We start from the raw sequence: 19,534 nt of genomic DNA on the forward strand, positions 1-19,534 counted from the left end.
AGAGATGATAGGTGAGCCTCGGCCCACAATCCCAGGCGGAGAGCCTCCTTCATCAGAGACCGTGAGCGAGTTCCGCCCAGCTTGTTGATATGTGCCTTGGCCGAGATGTTGTCCGTGAGGACCAACACATCTCGGCCTCGGACTTGTGGCAGAAATTTCCGGAGTGCTAGGTACACCGCTCGTAGTTCGAGGACGTTGATGGAAAGACGTCGTTCGCTCGCTGACCACAGACCTTGTGTCGAGAGAGACTCGAGGTGAGCCCCCCAGCCGGTGAGACTTGCGTCGGTCGTTAAGACTATTCTCCGGGGTTCGTGGAACTTGCAGCCCTTGGCTATCGCTGGTGAAGTCCACCAAAGCAGGGAAGTGACCACGGGAGGAGGGAGCTGGATAGATCGCGATGGCAGAATGTGAGGATTCCGTTGAAAGGGGAGGATCAGCCACTGGAGGTCCCTGCTGTGGAGACGAGACCAAGGAACGATCCCGTAAGCAGACACCATCTTTCCCAGTAGGGTGGAGAGATCCGCTAAGGAAGCTAATTTACGACGGCGGATCCTGGATGCTAGGGAAGACAGGCTGGCCTGCCTGTCCTGGGACAAGTATACCTCCACAGAAATTGAGTCAATGACTGCCCCTAAATGTTGAATGCGGGTAGTTGGCGCTATATGGCTTTTAGCCCAGTTTACAGAAAAGCCATGAGATTGCAATATGTGGGCCGTACGTGTGACATCCAACTTAGCTTGATCAGGAGAGCGAGAAAGGATGAGAATGTCATCCAAATAGAACATGGCTCTGATAGGGATGGAAGTAATATGTGCCATAAGGGCCGCCATCACCTTGGTGAACACCCTAGGGGCGGAAGATAAGCCAAAGGGTAGAGCCGTGTATTGAAAATGGCGCCCGTTGTGACAAAACCGGAGGAATTTGCGGTGAGCCGGCCTAATTGGGATGTGGAGGTAGGCCTCCGTTAAGTCTATGGATGTCATGAAGTCGCCCAGTCTAATCCCCAGTAGGATAGTTTGCAGCGACTGCATCTTAAACCGGCGATATACAATGTGCCGGTTTAAGGACTTTAAGTCTAATATGGCCCGCCAACCTCCAGATGATTTGGGAACTAGAAATAGTCGGGAGTAGAAGCCTTGTGACTGTTCTGCAGAAGGGACAGGCTCAATAGCCTCAATGTCCAATAGGTGTTGAATAGCCGAATTGATACGAGCGCTCTTGATGTGATCCCGGGAGGGAGGACATTGCAAGAAACATTTTGGGGGAGTAGAACGGAACTCCAAGGAGAGACCGAAACGAATGGTGGACCTGACCCAGGCATCTGAGACGGAGATGTCCCATATGTCAGCAAATCGGGAGAGCCGGCCCCCTATTGAAGGGTTTAGATGGGACCTAACGGGCTCTGCGGAAGGGACGGCCCCTACCCCCTCGGAATGACCGCTTAAACCCAAACCTAGACCCCTGTCTAACCTGGTTGTCTTGGTGGGAGGAGGCCCTGGACGAAAAGGCACGTTGAGACCGCTGGTTTGAGAAGGAGGGATCTGAATTGCGAAAGGAATGAGAGGGACGAAAATAGGGTTGAGCCCTGTTGTCCGGGCGACGATTCAGGGAAGGAAGTACCTTGCGGTGGTCCTTGGTTTCCACGAGGAGCGGGTCCAGTTGAGAGCCAAACAGCTTCTCGCCAGCGAACGGAGAGGAAGCCAATCGCCACTTGCTTCGGATATCAGCTTGCCAGTTACGAAGCCATAAAAGGCGACGTGAAGTGACTGTAGATCCGATGGCCTTGGCTGAAAAGCGGGCTGCGCTAAGCGTTGCGTCGGCAGAGAACTCTACCGCTGCTAGGATCTTAATCAGGTCCTGATGAGAACGGTGATCTGAAGCAGGTAGTCGAGCTTGTAGTTGTCTCAGCCAGAGAATGGTAGCTCTGTTAAAAAACGATGCAGCCGAAGAGGCCTGCACCGACCAAGCCGAGGCCTGGTGCCCTTTTACCAAGGTTCGCTCAGCCTTCTTTTCCTCGGGCCTCAGGCACTCCTCAGGGGGACCTGTGAAAGGAGAAGCAGAAGACAATGCCAAAACAGGAGGGTCGATTGAAGGGACCTGCAATAGCTGAGAAAATTCAGGAGCCACATTGAAAAGGCGTTTATCCAAATTATTGGGGGCCGGACCAGACCCTGGAAGAGACCATTGTCTGACTACCACATCCGAAAATAACTTTGGAGCAGGGACCACTTCCTTCTGGACTGAAGGTTCCTGGAAAAGAGCATTGACTGGATCCCCAGAGGTGGAGGCAGTAGCGTCTGCAGCGGAAGAAGAAGTTGAAGAGGAAGATAGCCCAAGACCAGTGACCATTTGAGCTTTGTGAAGTAGCGAACGAAACATGTGTGGCCGAAAAAGGCCTATAAATGCAGGTTGGTCGGGTTCCAGGCCATCATCTTCTGACAGGTCCTGGTCTGCCACAATTTCGCCCTCTGAAATGGAACCTTGGCTGGCCGAATCATCCGGGCCATCGGCTTCAGGGACTGGCTCTGCATCATATTGTGAGGGAAGACCCCCAGAGTGGCGCTGCTGGCTGGAATGGGCAGAAGCCTCAGACGGTGGGACAGATTTTTGTTGAAGTCCCTGGGAGATACCCTGGCGAATGGCCTCAGCAATAAGGGCAGCTAATGCAGGGGTAATCTCAGGAAGAGGTTGAGAAGCCTTGTCAGAAGTCATAGTAGGAGGAGTAGGAGAGGCCTGGATGGCTGAAACAGCAGATGCAGGGGCCTCCTGAGTGCCAGGAAAAACAGAGGCTGCCTCTGAATCACAAACAATTTCTCCAACGACTGATCTATCAGGTGACAAAGCAGGAGTAGGCCTCTGTATAGATGGATGAGAAGGAGTCTCCTCAGGGGGAGGGCCAGTAGGGAGGGCCTTAGCCTGCCTAGGAGTTGCCTGCAGGATGACAGCAGCTTGGGCCTTGTGAAAGGCTCGTTCAATAGCCTTATGTCTCCTCTCCTCCTCTCGAGACTGCTTAGTTGAGGGAGGGCGAGAAGAAGAACCGGCCCTAACAGCCCTGGATTTGGAAGGCCGCCCCTTTGAAGTTCCCTCCTCGGGATCCTCCTCCCGGGGCCTCTTCCCCTTACCGCGGGCCTGGCGGGAATGGTGTGGTTTAGATGCGTCCGCCATCTTGAATTGGACGCCACGCGGTTAATAAGGCCAACTATGGATGTTACAGATAACCCCAATACTTGCGGTTAGGCCTCCGAGCTTAAAACGGGTCGTAGGAGGAGTAGGAGAAGTCGCTAGCCAGATGGCTGCAAACGCGACCTGTGGCTGAAGAGGGCGAGCGCCAAAAGCCTGTTTGGAAAGGCGGAGCGAGTCGCGCCTAGATGGTGTCGTCTGAGCTCCGCGTTGCGCGCTGCCGCCCTTAGACAATTCAAAATACCCGGGAGAGACCCCGATGGCCGTTGAGGGGTCTGTAAGATGGTCCTCCGCAGTGATGTTAGGCTGCGGGAAAGCCGGGAAGCGCGGCGGAGCGAACTCGCGCCCGCGCCTATTTAGCCGCCAGCGGTTTGAATCCGAAGCAAACAAAGCCAGGGGAGCAAGCAAAAGAATAAAACAGTCCGATCCGAGTCCAAATAACCAAGTATAAGTGAAATTTTGAAGAGGAGCTATAGACACGACTCTGTCCTGACAGACTGAGCCGAAAAACTGGGGAAGAGGCAGGAAGAGGCGGGCCTAAGGTTTTCAGTGGGCTCGGTCCTACCAATCAGCACCGTAGCAACACCCATGCATGACTGCCGTGACAGCCAATAGGAGAATGTTGTGAAAGGCAGCCATCATCCAGCCGCCGCCACCCCAGCCCTGATGCTGCCACCACCCTGGCCCCCACCAAGCTGTACCATCACCCCACCACTGATGCCACCATCACGCCAATGCCCCACACCCCACAGTCCCTACCACTGCCAATGTCTTGCCCTATGCCGCTGCTGCCACAGGCTGGACTGGGACTGCCCATTGGCTGATGTGGCCCATGGGCTATAAAATGCCCAGGTCTGTGTTAGACTATATGATACAAGGAACAGTGTGGCTCTGATGGTTAACATGTCAAAGACCAAGAAGGTTGTGTTTGATGAGAAAAACAGAGGAATGATTGCAAATAATGCATAAATGATGAAAAACTAGAAGTAGTATATGAACTTATATTCTTTGATTGATTGAATGTTTGCTAACAATAGGGAAATGGAGAGAGAAATTTTAAGATGTGCAGATGCCTGAAAAAAAGTAACAGTTGGTATGTGGTCTTTTGCAAGAAAGGTTCAATTGGAATATCTCTGGAGATCTAATAGTAGCAGCTCTGCTGCTTGCAATGCAGCCTGGATATACCAAGTACTATTGTTACATATGCGAATGAGGCAGCCATGCAAGAGAATTGTATTAGATTAAAAACAAATGGCCACTCTTAAAGAATTTGAGGCTGGACAGAAAAATATGGTGCATGAACCAGTTGTTGATCCAACGAAGGTATTTTTGCCTCCACTTCACATAAAACTTGGACTGATGAAAAATTTTGTAAAAGTGATGAACCAGAAAGATGAAGGTTTCGGGGGTTTTGAGACAAGTGCTTCCAAGAATAATGTCAAGATTAAGGAAGGTTTGTTGGTCCACAGATCAGATATGTCATCTAGACAAGTGGTTTGAAGGTCTGTTAGTGGAGCCAGAGAGAATTGCCTGGAAAGCAATTCAAGGATGTTGTTGAGAATTTTCTTGGCAACTACAGAGCACCAAACTACATTTAGCTGATTGACAAACTTCTTACAGCATAAAAGATCATAAAGTGCAATCTCTCATTGAAGGTTCATTTTCTGCATTCACACTTGGATTTTTTTCTCAATAATGTAGATGCAATCAGTGACAAACATGGCCAAAAGTTTCACCAGGATATTGCTAGAATGGAAAAACAGTAATGGGACAACTGAAATCCATCAACACTGACTGACTATTGCTGGATACAGCAATGTACATCAGACAGCGAGTACAAACTAAGATCACTTTTAGCTCTGTTGAATTCATGCATATTTTGAAAACTTTATGCAATCATATATATTATAGCTATTAAAAGTTAATTTCATATTTCTCAGGATACCTACGTGACACAGACATTCTGAAATTATACTTGTGTTAAGTTTGAAAGGATCTATCATACTCACCAAATGTTTTTGAGAAAGAAAAACTTTTGGAAAAAAATTATGTCCGATGTAATTAAAAGGTATAATCAATGCATCAGAATGTATGTAATTCTTGGGATTGTTTTTTTAAAAAGGCTCCATATCATTTGGTAAAATTATCTTTCACATATACATGTAATCAAACTTTATAAATTTGTTCTCGACTATGATACATTTTACAGAAGTATTTCTTACTGAAATGAACATACCTGTTTTTCTTTGAGCTCTCATCCTTTGCTCTCTTCACTCCAAATATTCTTGTAATGAGAGTGCTAAAGAGAAGCGTAGATGAATTTCTCACCTAATATATTAAGCAACACAGCAAATATTAAGATATTTGTATCCAGTTTCTAACAGGATTGTTTATTTATTAAATTTATATGCCACTCCATCTTATCCTGAAGAGTGGCTCAAAGGAGGGGTCAAACGTGTCATCAGTTTGGAGTACTTTGTGCCCACAAGAGTCCAGCCCTCCTTGAATTCCATTCTTATCAACCCTCAATTTGCCTTAACTGTTAATAGTTCAGATTCTTATAGTGAGCTAGCATGAATTAAACCTGTACTCTTTCGAACAACCTTGGTTCCTGATTTCTTGCACCTGACATTCTTGATAAACAAGCAATGCAGTAATGATTCCCTGCTTTCTTCCTACCCCTAATAACATATTTTGAGAAACAAGGGAGAAGAAACCCCCATTCCCTACACATTTTTAAGAATATCATTATCATCCACTTTCCTAGATGATGGATATTGAGAAACCAAGGGAGATGGTTTTTATCCCCATTTTTTATTAGAATCAGCATGTAGGAGAAGTAATATCATGCTGAATATATACTTACATTACAATTCAAGATGCAATTTGCAGATTCCAAGTGGGGAAAGGGGGATTACTTAATCTGGACCAGCTGTCATAGCATATCCTATGATTCTCCTACCTTTCAGTACTATTCTTTAAATATATGCTAGATTTTAGATGTACAGTCTCCTGGCCTTCTGCAAAGGAGTCAAAACTTGGCATTGTGGCTTTGCATTGGGGGGGGGGGCACAAAGAGTCACACAACTGTGGGGCTGGCTGGCCTCATGAGAAACCCTCCACCTGTGTTAATTAATGCTAAATGCCCATTTTGAATCTTTTAACTTTTTTGAAATTTTATGTTATAATTTTAAATTGTTAAATCTTAAATTAATTTTAATATTTTAATGTTAATTTTATATATTGATTATATATTGATTATGCTGTTCATCGACCAGAGCCTAGTTCAGAAATATGATTGATTGATTGATTCATTCATTCATTCATTCATTCGTTCATTCATTCATTCGGGGGAGGGAGGGAGGGAGGGAGGGAGGGAGGGAGGGAGGGAGGAAGGAAGGAAGGAAGGAAGGAAGGAAGGAAGGAAGGAAGGAAGGAAGGAAGGAAGGAAGGAAGGAGCCTAATAAGAATAGTATACAATTTTTTGTCCTGTGGGTTCTTAGCTATCTAAAGACATTTCCTGTTGTCTTATTTCTTTACTTACTACACAGGATTTTGTAATATTTGGAGCATGGTTTTACCACAAAATATAATATTTTATACAGAAATAAATACAATATTTATATTTTATACTATGTTTTATATTACAATTTAAGTGTTCTAACTTTATCAGTACTTTATAATACAGTGATGGCTAACCTTTTTGCCATCGTGTGCCAGGAAGGGGCGGGGGGCGGGGAAGGTTCGTGCGTGTGCGTGCCCACACCCATAATTCTATGTGCCCCGCGCATGCACACGCGACCCCCCCTCGCCCCCGCTCCTGGCATGCGATAGCCCAGTAGGCTCGTTTTTCTTTCTCACCTGGCTCCAGATCCTCTCTATGCATCTGTGGAGTTGGAAAACGGGCTGTTTCGGGCCTCCGGAGGGCCTCCGAGGGGGTGGGGAAGGCTGTTTTCACCCTCCCCAGATGCATAGAGAGGATCTGGAGGATCTGGAATGAAAAAGAAAAACGGGCCTTCCACACCCCTCCCCCAGGCCCTCCGGACGCAGGAAACAGCCTGTTTCCCTACTTCTGGTGGACCCAGAAGGCCCGAAAATCAGTTGGCCGGTGCGCACATGCGCGCTGGAGCTGAGCTGGCATGCCAGGCAACATGGCTCCACGTGCCACCTGTGGCACCCGTGCCATAGGTTCGCCATCACTGTTATAATTCATCTAGATACATCTCTCTCAGTTTGCTCATTACAACTCATTGTGAATAATAAGAGATTAAATCTTTATAAAAGGGAATTGAGGTTTTTACATCAAAGTACATATGCAATCCAGAATCACAAGCTTCTCTTTCCCTGTAGTTAAAAGATCAAAGTTTTGGGACCATCAAAAAAAGAAAATCTGTTTTTGATGCCCTGGAATGATCCTCTGGTTTCTAATGTGTCAGGAAGGTTTCAGATAAATTAACTTGTAAATGTTAACTTTAAACCCTGTGGATTTATTTTGTTCAATCCCAAATAAAATGGGAAAAATACACCAATTCAGTTGAATGTTCAGGTGATAACTAGGGAAAATGTCAAGGCACTGATTAATCAAAGGATTTTGGGAGAAAAAAATATGGATTTTTTCCCATTTAAATAGCAAATCAAAGCAGTAAAATTTAGTTATGATCTCCTTAAAAAATCCCATTGAATAAGAATTTAAGGACCTTTTAACAATGCTACAAACTTTTGGGGCAATGACAAAAGAAATTATATAGATGCTTTAAGTTCATAGAAAAGTACAATTAACTGATATTAGACCTGGATATTCAAACTTCTTCACTGTTTACTATAGGCCAAATTAATAAATATATAGCACAAAATAAAACCAAACTATATGTCACATTTATTTACTTTTGGGACTGTTGATTCAGCAATATTTGATTACAATAAAATTCTAATATGCATGCAAAAATTTTTGTGAAGTGGTTTTCTATCTGTCAATATCCCAGTTACTTGTAGTATCAATCAATATCTGATGTACTGTAAATGATACTGTTTTAGAAGGGACAAGAAAGCCACACTCTGTATCTCAAGTATGTGAAAGATGACTTAATTGCTTAATACTGGTAATGTGATTCTTTTTCCACTCAGTCAGATTGACATCAGTAGTTTATAACTGGCCTTGGATAATTACTGTGAAGGAAAGTAACTAAATATGAAAACTAAATCTTACAAAGTTACAAACTAAAGATAAAAGGGAAACTGACTCATTCATTGAACAAATGCCAACATATTGTTATCTATGTGTATTATTTGCCTCATCAGGCAGGCAGTTCGCTCAATATAAAACTTTGAAGGTAAATGATGTTGCTCATAAAGCAGTTATCAAATGCAATTCCTTCAATAATTGAAGCAAGATTGGCCCTCCATTTCTGTATAGCACTAAAAGTTGGGATATGCATATCTCATTGACAAGGACTCCCTTGAAATAAATAGTTAAGACCAATTCTAATACATCACCTTCTTCTCTCTATTCTGAAATAGGCATACTTCTCATCCAGTGATGGTGAACCTTTTCAGCACTGAGTGCCAAAACCAGAAATGTGCACACACCGGAGCACCAGAAACCCGAAGACCAGCATGATTTATTTAAAAAAATCAGACATTATAAAGAAAACCATGAGCCATACAGCCTTGATGGATATAATTAACCCATATGGACAAGTATCTGGTTTTAAAATAAATACAGCTAAAACAAAGATAATAGCTAAAAATATGACTAGAAGCCAAAAAGAAGAGATAGAAAGGGTATTTATTTATTTATTTATTTTATTTATTTTATATTGGATTTCTATACCGCCCTTCTCTCTAAGGACTCAGGGCGGTGTACAGCCAGATTAAAAAAAACATGCAGAACAAATATTAAAAACAATTAAAAGATATATAAATTTGGCCCAATTAAAACTCATTTACCAATTAAAAACGTTTAAAACATTTAAAAACAGTTAAAAATTTCATCTTAAGCCAGCCCGGCTTGTTTAAATAAATGGGTTTTAAGGGCGCGACGGAAGGCACTGAGGTCTTGGATTCTCCTTATCTCTGGGGGGAGCTGATTCCAGAGGGTGGGTGCCCCCACAGAGAAGGCCCTCCCCCTGGGGGTCACCAGCCTGCATTGTTTGGCTGATGGCACCCCGAGGAGGCCCTCTCTGTGGGAGCGCACGGGTCGCTGGGAGGTCGTCGGTAGCAGCAGGCGGTCTCGCAGATAGCTAGGCCCTATGCCATGGAGCGCTTTAAAGGTGATAACCAACACCTTGAAGCGCACCCGGAAGACAACTGGGAGCCAGTGCAGCTCGCGCAGGAGCGGTGTTACATGGGAGCGCCATGCTGCTCCCGTCACTACCCGCGCTGCTGCGTTCTGGACCAGTTGGAGCCTCCGGGTGCTCCTCAAGGGGAGCCCCATGTAGAGAGCGTTGCAGTAGTCAAGGTAACAGGATTTGAGATAGTAAAGAAGGTTAAATATTTAGGGGTTTATATTATGACCACAAATATGAAACTATATCAGCACAATTATGAACTGTTGTGGCAAAAAATACAGAAAGAAATGGAAAAGTGGAAAAAATTACAATTGTCTTTGCTGGGAAGGATAGCGGCAGTAAAAATGAATGTCTTACCAAGGTTTTTATTTTTTTTTTAAAATGATACCTATACTTAAAAAAGATGAAAATTTGAAGGAATGGCAGAAGGGCATAAATAAGTTGTGTGGGCAGGGAAGAAACCGAGAGTAAATCAAAAGATAATGCAAGATACACGAGAAAGAGGAGGTCTTAAAATGTCCAATTTAAGATTGTATTATGAAGCCACTGCCCTCTCAGCAGTTACTGACTGGATAAACTTAACGGAGGAAAGGATATTAAACATTGAAGGATATGGTCTGGTCTACGGCCAGGGCCGGATTTTCCTATAGGCTAACTAGGCTTCAGCCTAGGGCCTCAAGATCAAGAGGGACCTACATTCAAATTGTTAGCAAAATTAAAATTACACTTTCACTATAGGTGAAAGGGCCTCATAAATGGAATAGCCTAGGGCCTCTTTTCATCTAAATCCGGCCCTGTCTACGGCTGGCATGCTTATTTATTGTATGATAAGAAAGTAGATAAGACTTTTAAAAGTCATATATTAAGGAATGCTTTATTGCGTGTCTGGAAGAAGTATCAATACAAACTAAACGATAAGCTATCAATATGAACAGTACCCAGACACGCGATAGAAAATATAAATGTGGAGCAAAAACAAGGTAAGATTACATATAAGGAACTCCTTTATAAAGAAGGAGTTAGATTACAACTAAAATCTATGGAACAATTAAGAGAAGAAGGAATAATTAGAACTTGGTTTCAGTATGGACAGCTGCAGGCCAGATGGGGAGAAGATCAGAAAACTGGTATTTTGCAACAGGATGAGAATTTGATAAAACAAATAAGAGATAAAAGTCAAATGCATATAAAAAGGTTGTATAATGTATTAGTGGAAATAGATTCAGAAACAGAGCTAGTCAAGGATTGTATGATAAAATGGGCACAAAATATAGGAGAACCAATAATGATGGAAACATGGGAAAAGATATGGGTTAGAAATGTAAGATTTTTACAAGCCCAAAATTTAAGAGAGAACTATTATAAAATGTTTTATAGATAGCATTTAGATCCAAAAAGACTAGCCTGTATGTATCCAAATTTACAACCTAAATGTTGGCGATGTGAGTGTGAAGATGCTACATATTTTCATATATGGTGGACATGTAAAAAAATTAAGGCTTTTTGGATAAAAATATGGTGGATTATTCAAAATATTTTAAAGAAAAAGATCAAATTTACACCACAGGTTTTTTTTGTTGGGAATAGTTACGGACTGTATTGTGACAGAGACTAAGTTGGTCTTAAATTTAATAACAGCAGCCAGGTTACTGGTGGCACAGTATTGGAAGAAAAAAGATCCACCTACTATTGAGGAATGGACACTAAAAGTTGCGCATTTGGCAGAGATGGCGAAAATCTCATCATATCTTAAAGATCACTCAAACGAAAGATACATATCGGAATGGAGAAGATGGATTGATTATATTCAAAACAAGTATCAGACTAAGAAGTTTCATATAGCTTATGAATGAAACATTGTTAATCTTTAGTTTATGTTTACAGTGGTTTGAGTTATAAGGACTTAAAGACATAGGGAGAATTTGAAGTCAACAAATTGTTAGCATATTTTAGTTTTATGTTTGTGAATGCTATACCCTGTGCTTGTTCTGGGAAGTCGAGGGAGGGGGGTGGGGGGGAAGGGGGGGTGGGGGGGCAAGGGGGGTGGGATGGGGTGAGGGTGGAGGGGTGGGAGTGGGGGAGAAAATGTTTGTATCTTCTATAAAACTTTTCAATAAAAAAAAAAAGAAAACCATAATCCCTGATATGGTCGCTATTAACGTAACACTTTCAAACTTAATATGCTATAAGTATATCAACTTACTGCCCAGACAGAAGAAGTAAAACCTAATATTGCTGCTTGCATTCCATCTGCCACATAAGGAATGATATTTTCACCTAAGCGGGTATCTTTGAATAAAGCTCTTAAGATATTTAATGCATGAACCTGGGGAGGAAAGTTAACAAAATAACTTTAGTTGAAATGAATCACAAAGTTATCCATGTCAACTTCTTTACCAAAAAAACACAATACAAATGGGGTACAAATCCTAATCAGTATCCTCCTACATCTCACAATCATTCCACAGGACATGTAACTTAAGGCCTTTGATATTTAGATTTGGCCTGCCCTCATTTTAATTAAAATTAAAGATAGAAGATGAGAAATTTTAAGCACAGAAGGAGGAAATCCTTAAATTTAAATTCTGTTTACAGACTTTCTCCTCTGAATTAACAGAGAGATATAAAGATAGAGAGATGCCTTACCAGAGAAATTATACTTGAAGGCATATCTGAAGGTAAAGCTAAGTTTATCAAACTTTTCATGGTCATTTTTAGTAGGCTTGCTTTACCTTTCTTTGGTTCTGAAGCTAGCAAGGCCTGGAATAAAAAAGAAATAAAATAAAGTTATATAATATACTTTTATTACATTTAAACATGACAAATTGAAAACACCAAATATAAACTTGATATCAAGAAGCAGCAAAAGAACATTTCAATCAAGCAAAATGCAGAATTGTGATTTGCATTTTGGTGTCATGCTTATGCAGAATTCTTATATAGTATATTTTTGGGAAATTGAAGCAATTCATTAAAAATTTAAAAGGGCCATAATCCTATAGCAACAGCTTTGGGGAAACACCTCCCTTTTGGACACTGCAGTATATTTGCATATACGTATGTGTTGGATTTAACTGAAGTGTGAGGGTTGAATATTAAAAGTATCTTCTCATCATGACCAAGCTTTCCTTCTAAATTTCTTGTTCTTTTATTTTGTATTGTAGCATATATAGTATTTTATATTTCATTTAATTTGCATTTGATTCTTTAGACTCCATATAGATGACCTAAGTCTATAACTATAATTGTCAGAATCAATTATAGTTTTGTGTTCTCTGAAGACTTTTTAAATTTTATTTGTGTTTCAAAGATCTTTAATTGGAAGTAAATGATATGTATGTAGTTATCAAGATGTATATTTGCTATTGTTTAAAAGATCCCCAGTAGAATTGTATTAAGAAATAGTCTTGAATGCAAGTCATTCTTCTAAATCATATTTGTAAACAATATGTAGGACTTCAAAGCAAGTACAGTATTTGATAAAAGATGCCATTTTGTGGGCAGAAAGATATAATTGTATTTCATCTAAAATATTACTAATAACAACTCAAAAAGCCTTGCTAATCCAGTTAAGATTTACAGCTCTGCAAAGTTCTAACAGAACAACACAATTAGAAGAAATTCTAATACCATTAGAATAATCCAACCAAAAATTTATTACTATTTAACTAAAAATGTGCACTTCTCAAATGATTCAGTCCAGAAACTATGGCCATATCAAGATCAAATATATTAGGTACCTGTATATAGAAAGGAATTCCAGCACTGCGTCTAGTGACACACAGTTTAGATGAATGATCACTACATTTAATTTCTTCCAGGATATTGTATAACCATTGCTGTGGCAATTTGTGTAGATCTTCATTATTACACCTATTAAGAATAGGAAAACAAACCTATTAAGAGTAGGGAATGCTAGAAATCAAAACTGAAGAAATGTGCTACAAAATGCTTAAAATTTTGATGTAGAAGACCTAATATTTTGGAAGAATTGGATAAGTGAAAGAAAGTCATTAGGTTTCAAAAATAAGTATTTCAAATACACCAGACAAGAATTCCTTTGGCATTGCCCAACATGTTTCTTATATTTACAAATCCGCATTATTAAAGAACATCAGGTGACATCAATTTTGTTCCCACAGTTGCTATTCTCTTACAATATATATTTTTCTTTAATAGCTAACCGGTAAAATCTAAAAATTCAAGGCAGTATATTTTGGAATGGCCAAATATCATCCTTTTCCTGATACAAATTAAGGGAGCCTCTCATAACAAATTGCACTCTAATATGCAGCAACACAGAATCACACTGAAAATATGCCTTATTCTCTAAAGTTTAACTGCTTCTATGTTTCCTTCCAATGGAAATCTTTCAACTGAACATCTCTGAATCTCTCTTTTATAATTTGCCATTTGTTTATCTACTTATAGAACATATATAGCTTCTTCTTCATCACTAAAATGAAGTTTTTCAGATAGTATAGAAATAAGTTGCTCATTAAATTTGATATGGACTTGGACTTGGACTTTTAATCTAGAAAGATACATGAGAAATTTATCTGGATTTATATAAACCAGAACTATGTGACATCAACTAACTTTCTACTAACACTCCTGCTGAGTTTCCTCTATCCTGAGACTTTACATTTCAACTGTTTCTTTGAAAAAACTGCAGGAATGGCAACTAGAATTCACGAAGAATATAACATCAAAGAAAATACATCCAAGCTACCACACAGTTGAAAATAAATTGCTGGAGTTATCTTTGAACAAACATTTTAACTCCTGCTAAGATTAACAGAAAGACAAAAATATGCTGAAATGAAATCTGACAGACCCCTAACATTATAACATGGTACTGTTTTGATAATGCCAGAAGTAATTTAATCTTCTTCAGTTATCCACTAACTTGCACATTTTGGGGCAAGCAAAATTTTGGTTGTCCTGAAGTAATAAAAACATTAAGAACTATTGACTTTAAAAACAAAAAAGACTACTCCCTTTAATTTGGCAACTGTGCAACACTCTAGACTGGCTGAAAAATTATTTCCATGGGAAACAAGTTTCCCTAAAAATATGAAAGGAAAATTGAGCTTTAAAAATAACATGCTAGTCACAGATCCAAGCATGATTTTACCCAATTTAAGAGTCCAAGTCCATATCAGATTTAATAAGCAACTCATTTATATAATCTGCAAAACCTCACTTGAAAACATAGTTAGCTGATGTATAAATCATTGTGGTTCCAATTCAGCAAATACTCATTGTGGTTTCTCAGGCTATTTTAACTGGCAAGAGGAAAATTCAGTTGCCTACATATTCAAAATACTTTCTCTGATCATTTTCAATGAATACAATAAATGTTCCACACAATCTGCATCCTTCCACCCCACCCGTATAGCAGGCTAAAAATAATTTACTAGACTCCTTGCTTCAATTTAAACTTTGCTGTGTAATTATTTGAAATATAATGGTACATACTGAAATTACATTTGAATGACAAATTCAAATTACATCTGAAATATAATGGTTAACCAAAGAAATACCGAAGTCTAATTCTACACCAACAATAATCTCCTTCTGCAACACCTCATATATTTAAATTTATATCCTTTAATGCTATCTTCCCCTTTTTGCAGAGTACAAAGACACAAATGCCCCCTTTCTAATTCCATCTTGAGCCAATAAATAATTATGTCTCCAGCTCCACTTCCTGACAGAGCAAATTTATAATAGGGGTTCTTGATCAATGGCTGTCCCTGACGGCTAAGTTGCAGTGATGACCGAGAACATTTATTTTTAAATTAAATAAATAAATAAAATGTATTTATTTATCCCACCTTTATTACTTACTAAGTAACTCAAGGAGACAAACATTCATAATACTCAGTCCTGCTACTTTCCACCCACAACAACTCTGTGTGGTATGTTGAGAGAGTGTGACCGGCCCATGGTCACCCAGCCAGCTAGAATTCAGTCTCCTGGTTCCTAGACCAACACTTTAATCACTATACAAATTGGCTCTCCATTTTTTGCACAATTGTGACTTGTGTCCGTTCAGAAGCCATCTAGTTACATATGCCATAGTTATATCTCAGTTACAGTATTTCAGTGACTTAGGTGAGTTTATCTTGGAAGATACAACTAGTATAAAATGCGGCAGTAAGCTATTAAATTTAATTCATAATGGAGTTAAAATCTGCCCCTTATAGATATATTTTTGGCTTTCAAACCTATACAAAAAGACCACTTGCTTTTTGCTTCAATTATCATTTATTCTTTCACTTACAATAAGCTGAAGGCCACAGAATTGAAAATGGCTCTAAGTGATTTGCAACAAGCAACAAAAACATTAAAATAAAGTCATAGTATTTGAAACAACATTTCCAAATAGCACTGCCCAGTTGAGGAAGCTCAATCCTCTTTGTTCTCAGATGAGGACTATCTCTTCAAAGTCTTTGGAAGCACAACAATGGGGGAACAGCCTAGATATCAGGGGACAACCTGTTCCATGGGAGAAAAGCCATCGCTGTGAAGACTTGACTGGCCTTACAGATGGCATTTACCTTAGAGAAGATACAAGTATACAGGGAGGGGGGGAAGTATTTTGGTGAAAGAAGTTTTTGGTGCAGGTAAAATGCAGTAATATTTTTGCTCAGTATTTCTGCAAACGAGGACAATAAATCCAAATAAGCAATGACTACTTTCAGATACGGATTAAAAGTAAAGGCGTTCATAACAGAACAATTTACCTTGAGAATACTTCAGTAAGTTTTACAAAGCCAGCATAAGCTAGCTCAAATGCTCCTCTATGTCGTGACTTTAGGAGATGATTCTTGAAATATTCCCCAATATCTTTTACCTGGCAGAAGGAAAAAGAATGAGAAAAATTATGCCATGTACACAGAAACACTTCTGACAAACTGTGAATGATAAAAGTTCATATAGAGAATCTTCTGCATATATATAAAAGAATATAGTTCATGGAAGAATGTCTATGGAGATGCTCAATCATCCAGGTCATGATTGTTGCAAAAGTGTTTTTCAAAAAGGCAACTGGACTTTGTTTTTTCCTTGAAAATATTTTGCTTCTCATCCAAGAAGCTTCTTCAGTTCAGAACTGAACTTTTCAAAACCACATTTAGGTTAGCTCATGGAAGAAATACAGAACTATGCTGACAAATGCCCACATGATCTCTATGGCTAAAATGTGCCACTTCAGACAGGCGTGAGATCAAATTTGATGTTTCTCCACATCAAAACAACAAAAATTAAACATTCCTTCACAAATGAACATGCACTGGGAAAAAAATGTTCTTGCCTTAAATCCTCCTTGAACAGGCTTATTTTATAAATGTTCTAAATACTCTACAAAGAGTAGCCTTACATGTTTGTCACTTTTCTTCAGTGTAAAGTACCTCAGCTAACAAATATGATGAATTTGTATACCTCTATCTTAATAATGTTATTTCCATTCATTTTAAATTAATTACATTAACAATTGTTTTAAGGGAAATTGGATTATAAATAATTTGAATTTTAAAAACATAATGGTAGCAGTAGTAATACTGTAACTGTTAAATGGATATTGTAATGAAATGCAATAATTTAGAAATGCAATAATTGTAATGCAATTGAATATGTAATAATTTAGGAATGGACTTTAGGAATCTTAAATCATTACATGAGTTCACTGAAGTTTTTCCTTTCAATGTCTCTTAGTACTCTTGCTGCAATCAGCAGCAACATGATATGCATAGATGCAATATAGGTAGAGCCTGATATAAACAATATTTGTGTAAATGTGTTCCTTTGAGTTAGTTTTTGACATCCAATGACTACTGGATAGATCCCTGCAGTTTTCTCAGTGAGGTTTTCAGAAGTGGTTTGCCACTGCCTTCTTTCCAGGGCTGACTGATTCAGGGTCTTCCAGTAGATTTTGTGCTTACAGTTGGGACTAGAACTCACAGGTTTCTAACCTGATGCCTTAATCAAAACACCAAATTGGTTCTAACAAATGAAGCCTTAATCAAATAAATAAGGTTTATTTCAGAATATTACTTTGATTATCACTCTATTGATTGATTCCCTTTAGAGAACACTGTAAAAAACCTCACAGTCTCTTGGATTCTAGCCCAGTGCTAATTGGTGCTGGTTAAGGTACCACTACATCAAACTAGCTCTAAACCAGGGATGCAACCAGTCTGCACAAAAAAATAAAGCCCCATTCGCAGGATGCAGGCAGCATGCAAAACCACACACCCCTCCAATCCATGGAAACCTTTCTCCACAGAACCAATTCCTGGTGCCCAAAAGATTGGGGGGCGCTGCTCTAAAGAATATTTACAGCAAGTAAATTAAGTGTCAGCTTTGGAAGCCATATAGGCCGGAAGTTTTCATGCTGCCACCTTCTCATGTGTGGGAAAGTAGGAGGGGGGGTTTAGTAGAGGGGTTGTCTTTAGACATAATAGCATTCTTCCTGTTGGTCAAGGTCAGCCCAATCCTGCATCTGGAGAAGGAGTGGTCAGAGTGATGTCTTGAGATGGGGTGGCTGGTGATTAGAGCATGTGATCATCTGAGGAGTGAGGGGATAGTTTTGGAGGTTTTAATTTACTGAGGGAAAACACAGACCTCTCAGATTTGGGTTTTCCCAGATGTGCCAGTTTACCTATTCTAGTAAACAGAACTTTGAAAAATGCTTGCTTCAGAGTTTTACATGGAGTTGGGGGGTTTTGGAACGCTGATGATTGCATTTCTACCTCCATAGTCATCCTTAAGCTTAGTAGTATGAGCCACAATTCCAAAATATAAAACTTCTCTAGAGATCACATACTGGATAGAAAACTAAGTATAATGTGGTACACATGAAGGCAAGATGGGAAGAGTTGGGAAGAAGCTGTCCAGGGGATTAATATGCACTCTGAAAAGTTCACAACATACTAAATGTATTTCAAGAATCATTACTATATATATATACAAACATTGTAACCTTATAGAGAATTTCAAATATCTGAACATTCAAATTATCAAATTTTAATATTTTCTCTTTTCTGACCACTCATGCCAAGTAACTATGCCTGCTTTTCTATACCAGAAAAATTTGCACATGCAGTTGTCTTGTGGAATGAACTCGGGAACAGAGTTAAATAAGATTCATGAAGCCATACATTCAATGCATATAATTGAATGGACAAAAAAAAAAATCAACATTATTAGGATTATTTTATCTATAATTACTCAGATTTATTATCTTCAAACAGGAATCAAGGTTATAGCATGATAAAGTGTGAGGAAATGTAAGAGATTTTTTTAAAAATGCTATTGACCAAACAGCCAATATTTATAGCTATGTTTTCAGGCAAAATGCATGACATTGGCTTTAAAAGGTGAACGTAAGTCTTTAAAACCAAATCCTGTTTGACTTGGAACAGAAAAGGAGCTTAATGGTATATTGGTGGTCATTTCTGTGCACTTCCAAAACGTTGCAAGACTGCGCACACAGCTGTGAGCCAGCTGAAAACATCTGTTTGAGACATGTAAATAAACATGTTAGAATTATTTCCAAAACTCTATATTCAGCACGACATCAATACTTCTTCAGTCTAAAATGGTATCATAATTTTGAAAAATTAGAGTTTTATTTTTGAACTTTCATCATAAACTTTCCCCAGAAAAAGATAAAAAAGTCTATATCACGTATAGGCTGGAAACTGACTTCGTTAAAACCATATGGGAAAGGGAAAAGGTCATCAATTAAAAACAGAAATCTAATAAATCCAAAATATTTCCAAATGAAATACTTGTGGTAAGCTAATTTCTTGTAAACACTGCAGTCCATTCTCTTGAACAGTCCCAGATGGTGTGCTTGCCTTCATGGTCTTAAAAAAAATGGGAGGGGAAAGGTTTAAAAACAGGTCTGAGTGAGCATAATTCTGTCATCTAGCCTACAGAGAATATGATATCCTCAATCAATCAATGTGTTTGTTATCCAAAATTACAGACCATATTTCATCAAATCTCACCTTGCTGCTTGCCAAATGGAAAACATAAATGTGGAAGTCAGTAAA

At 39.4% G+C, this 19,534-nt stretch overlaps 1 protein-coding gene across 2 annotated transcripts in view; it reads right to left on the reverse strand.

Moving 5' to 3' along the window:
- The window catches only part of THADA (THADA armadillo repeat containing), a 115,064-nt gene that overhangs the window by 65,451 nt on the left and 30,079 nt on the right, over positions 1–19,534 (reverse strand). For both annotated transcript variants that reach the window (XM_087883230.1, XM_034427676.3), the window contains exons 22-26: positions 16,220–16,329; positions 13,208–13,340; positions 12,114–12,227; positions 11,671–11,793; positions 5,417–5,508 (exon numbers count right to left, since the gene is read on the reverse strand). In XM_087883230.1, coding sequence (XP_087739356.1) covers positions 5,417–5,508; positions 11,671–11,793; positions 12,114–12,227; positions 13,208–13,340; positions 16,220–16,329 — 572 coding nt within the window. The remainder of the gene's footprint in view (positions 1–5,416; positions 5,509–11,670; positions 11,794–12,113; positions 12,228–13,207; positions 13,341–16,219; positions 16,330–19,534) is intronic.

The sequence above is a fragment of the Pantherophis guttatus genome, chromosome 1 (genome assembly GCF_059756535.1).
Source record: "Pantherophis guttatus breed Tessera chromosome 1, ASM5975653v1, whole genome shotgun sequence".
Lineage (NCBI taxonomy): Eukaryota > Metazoa > Chordata > Lepidosauria > Squamata > Colubridae > Pantherophis > Pantherophis guttatus.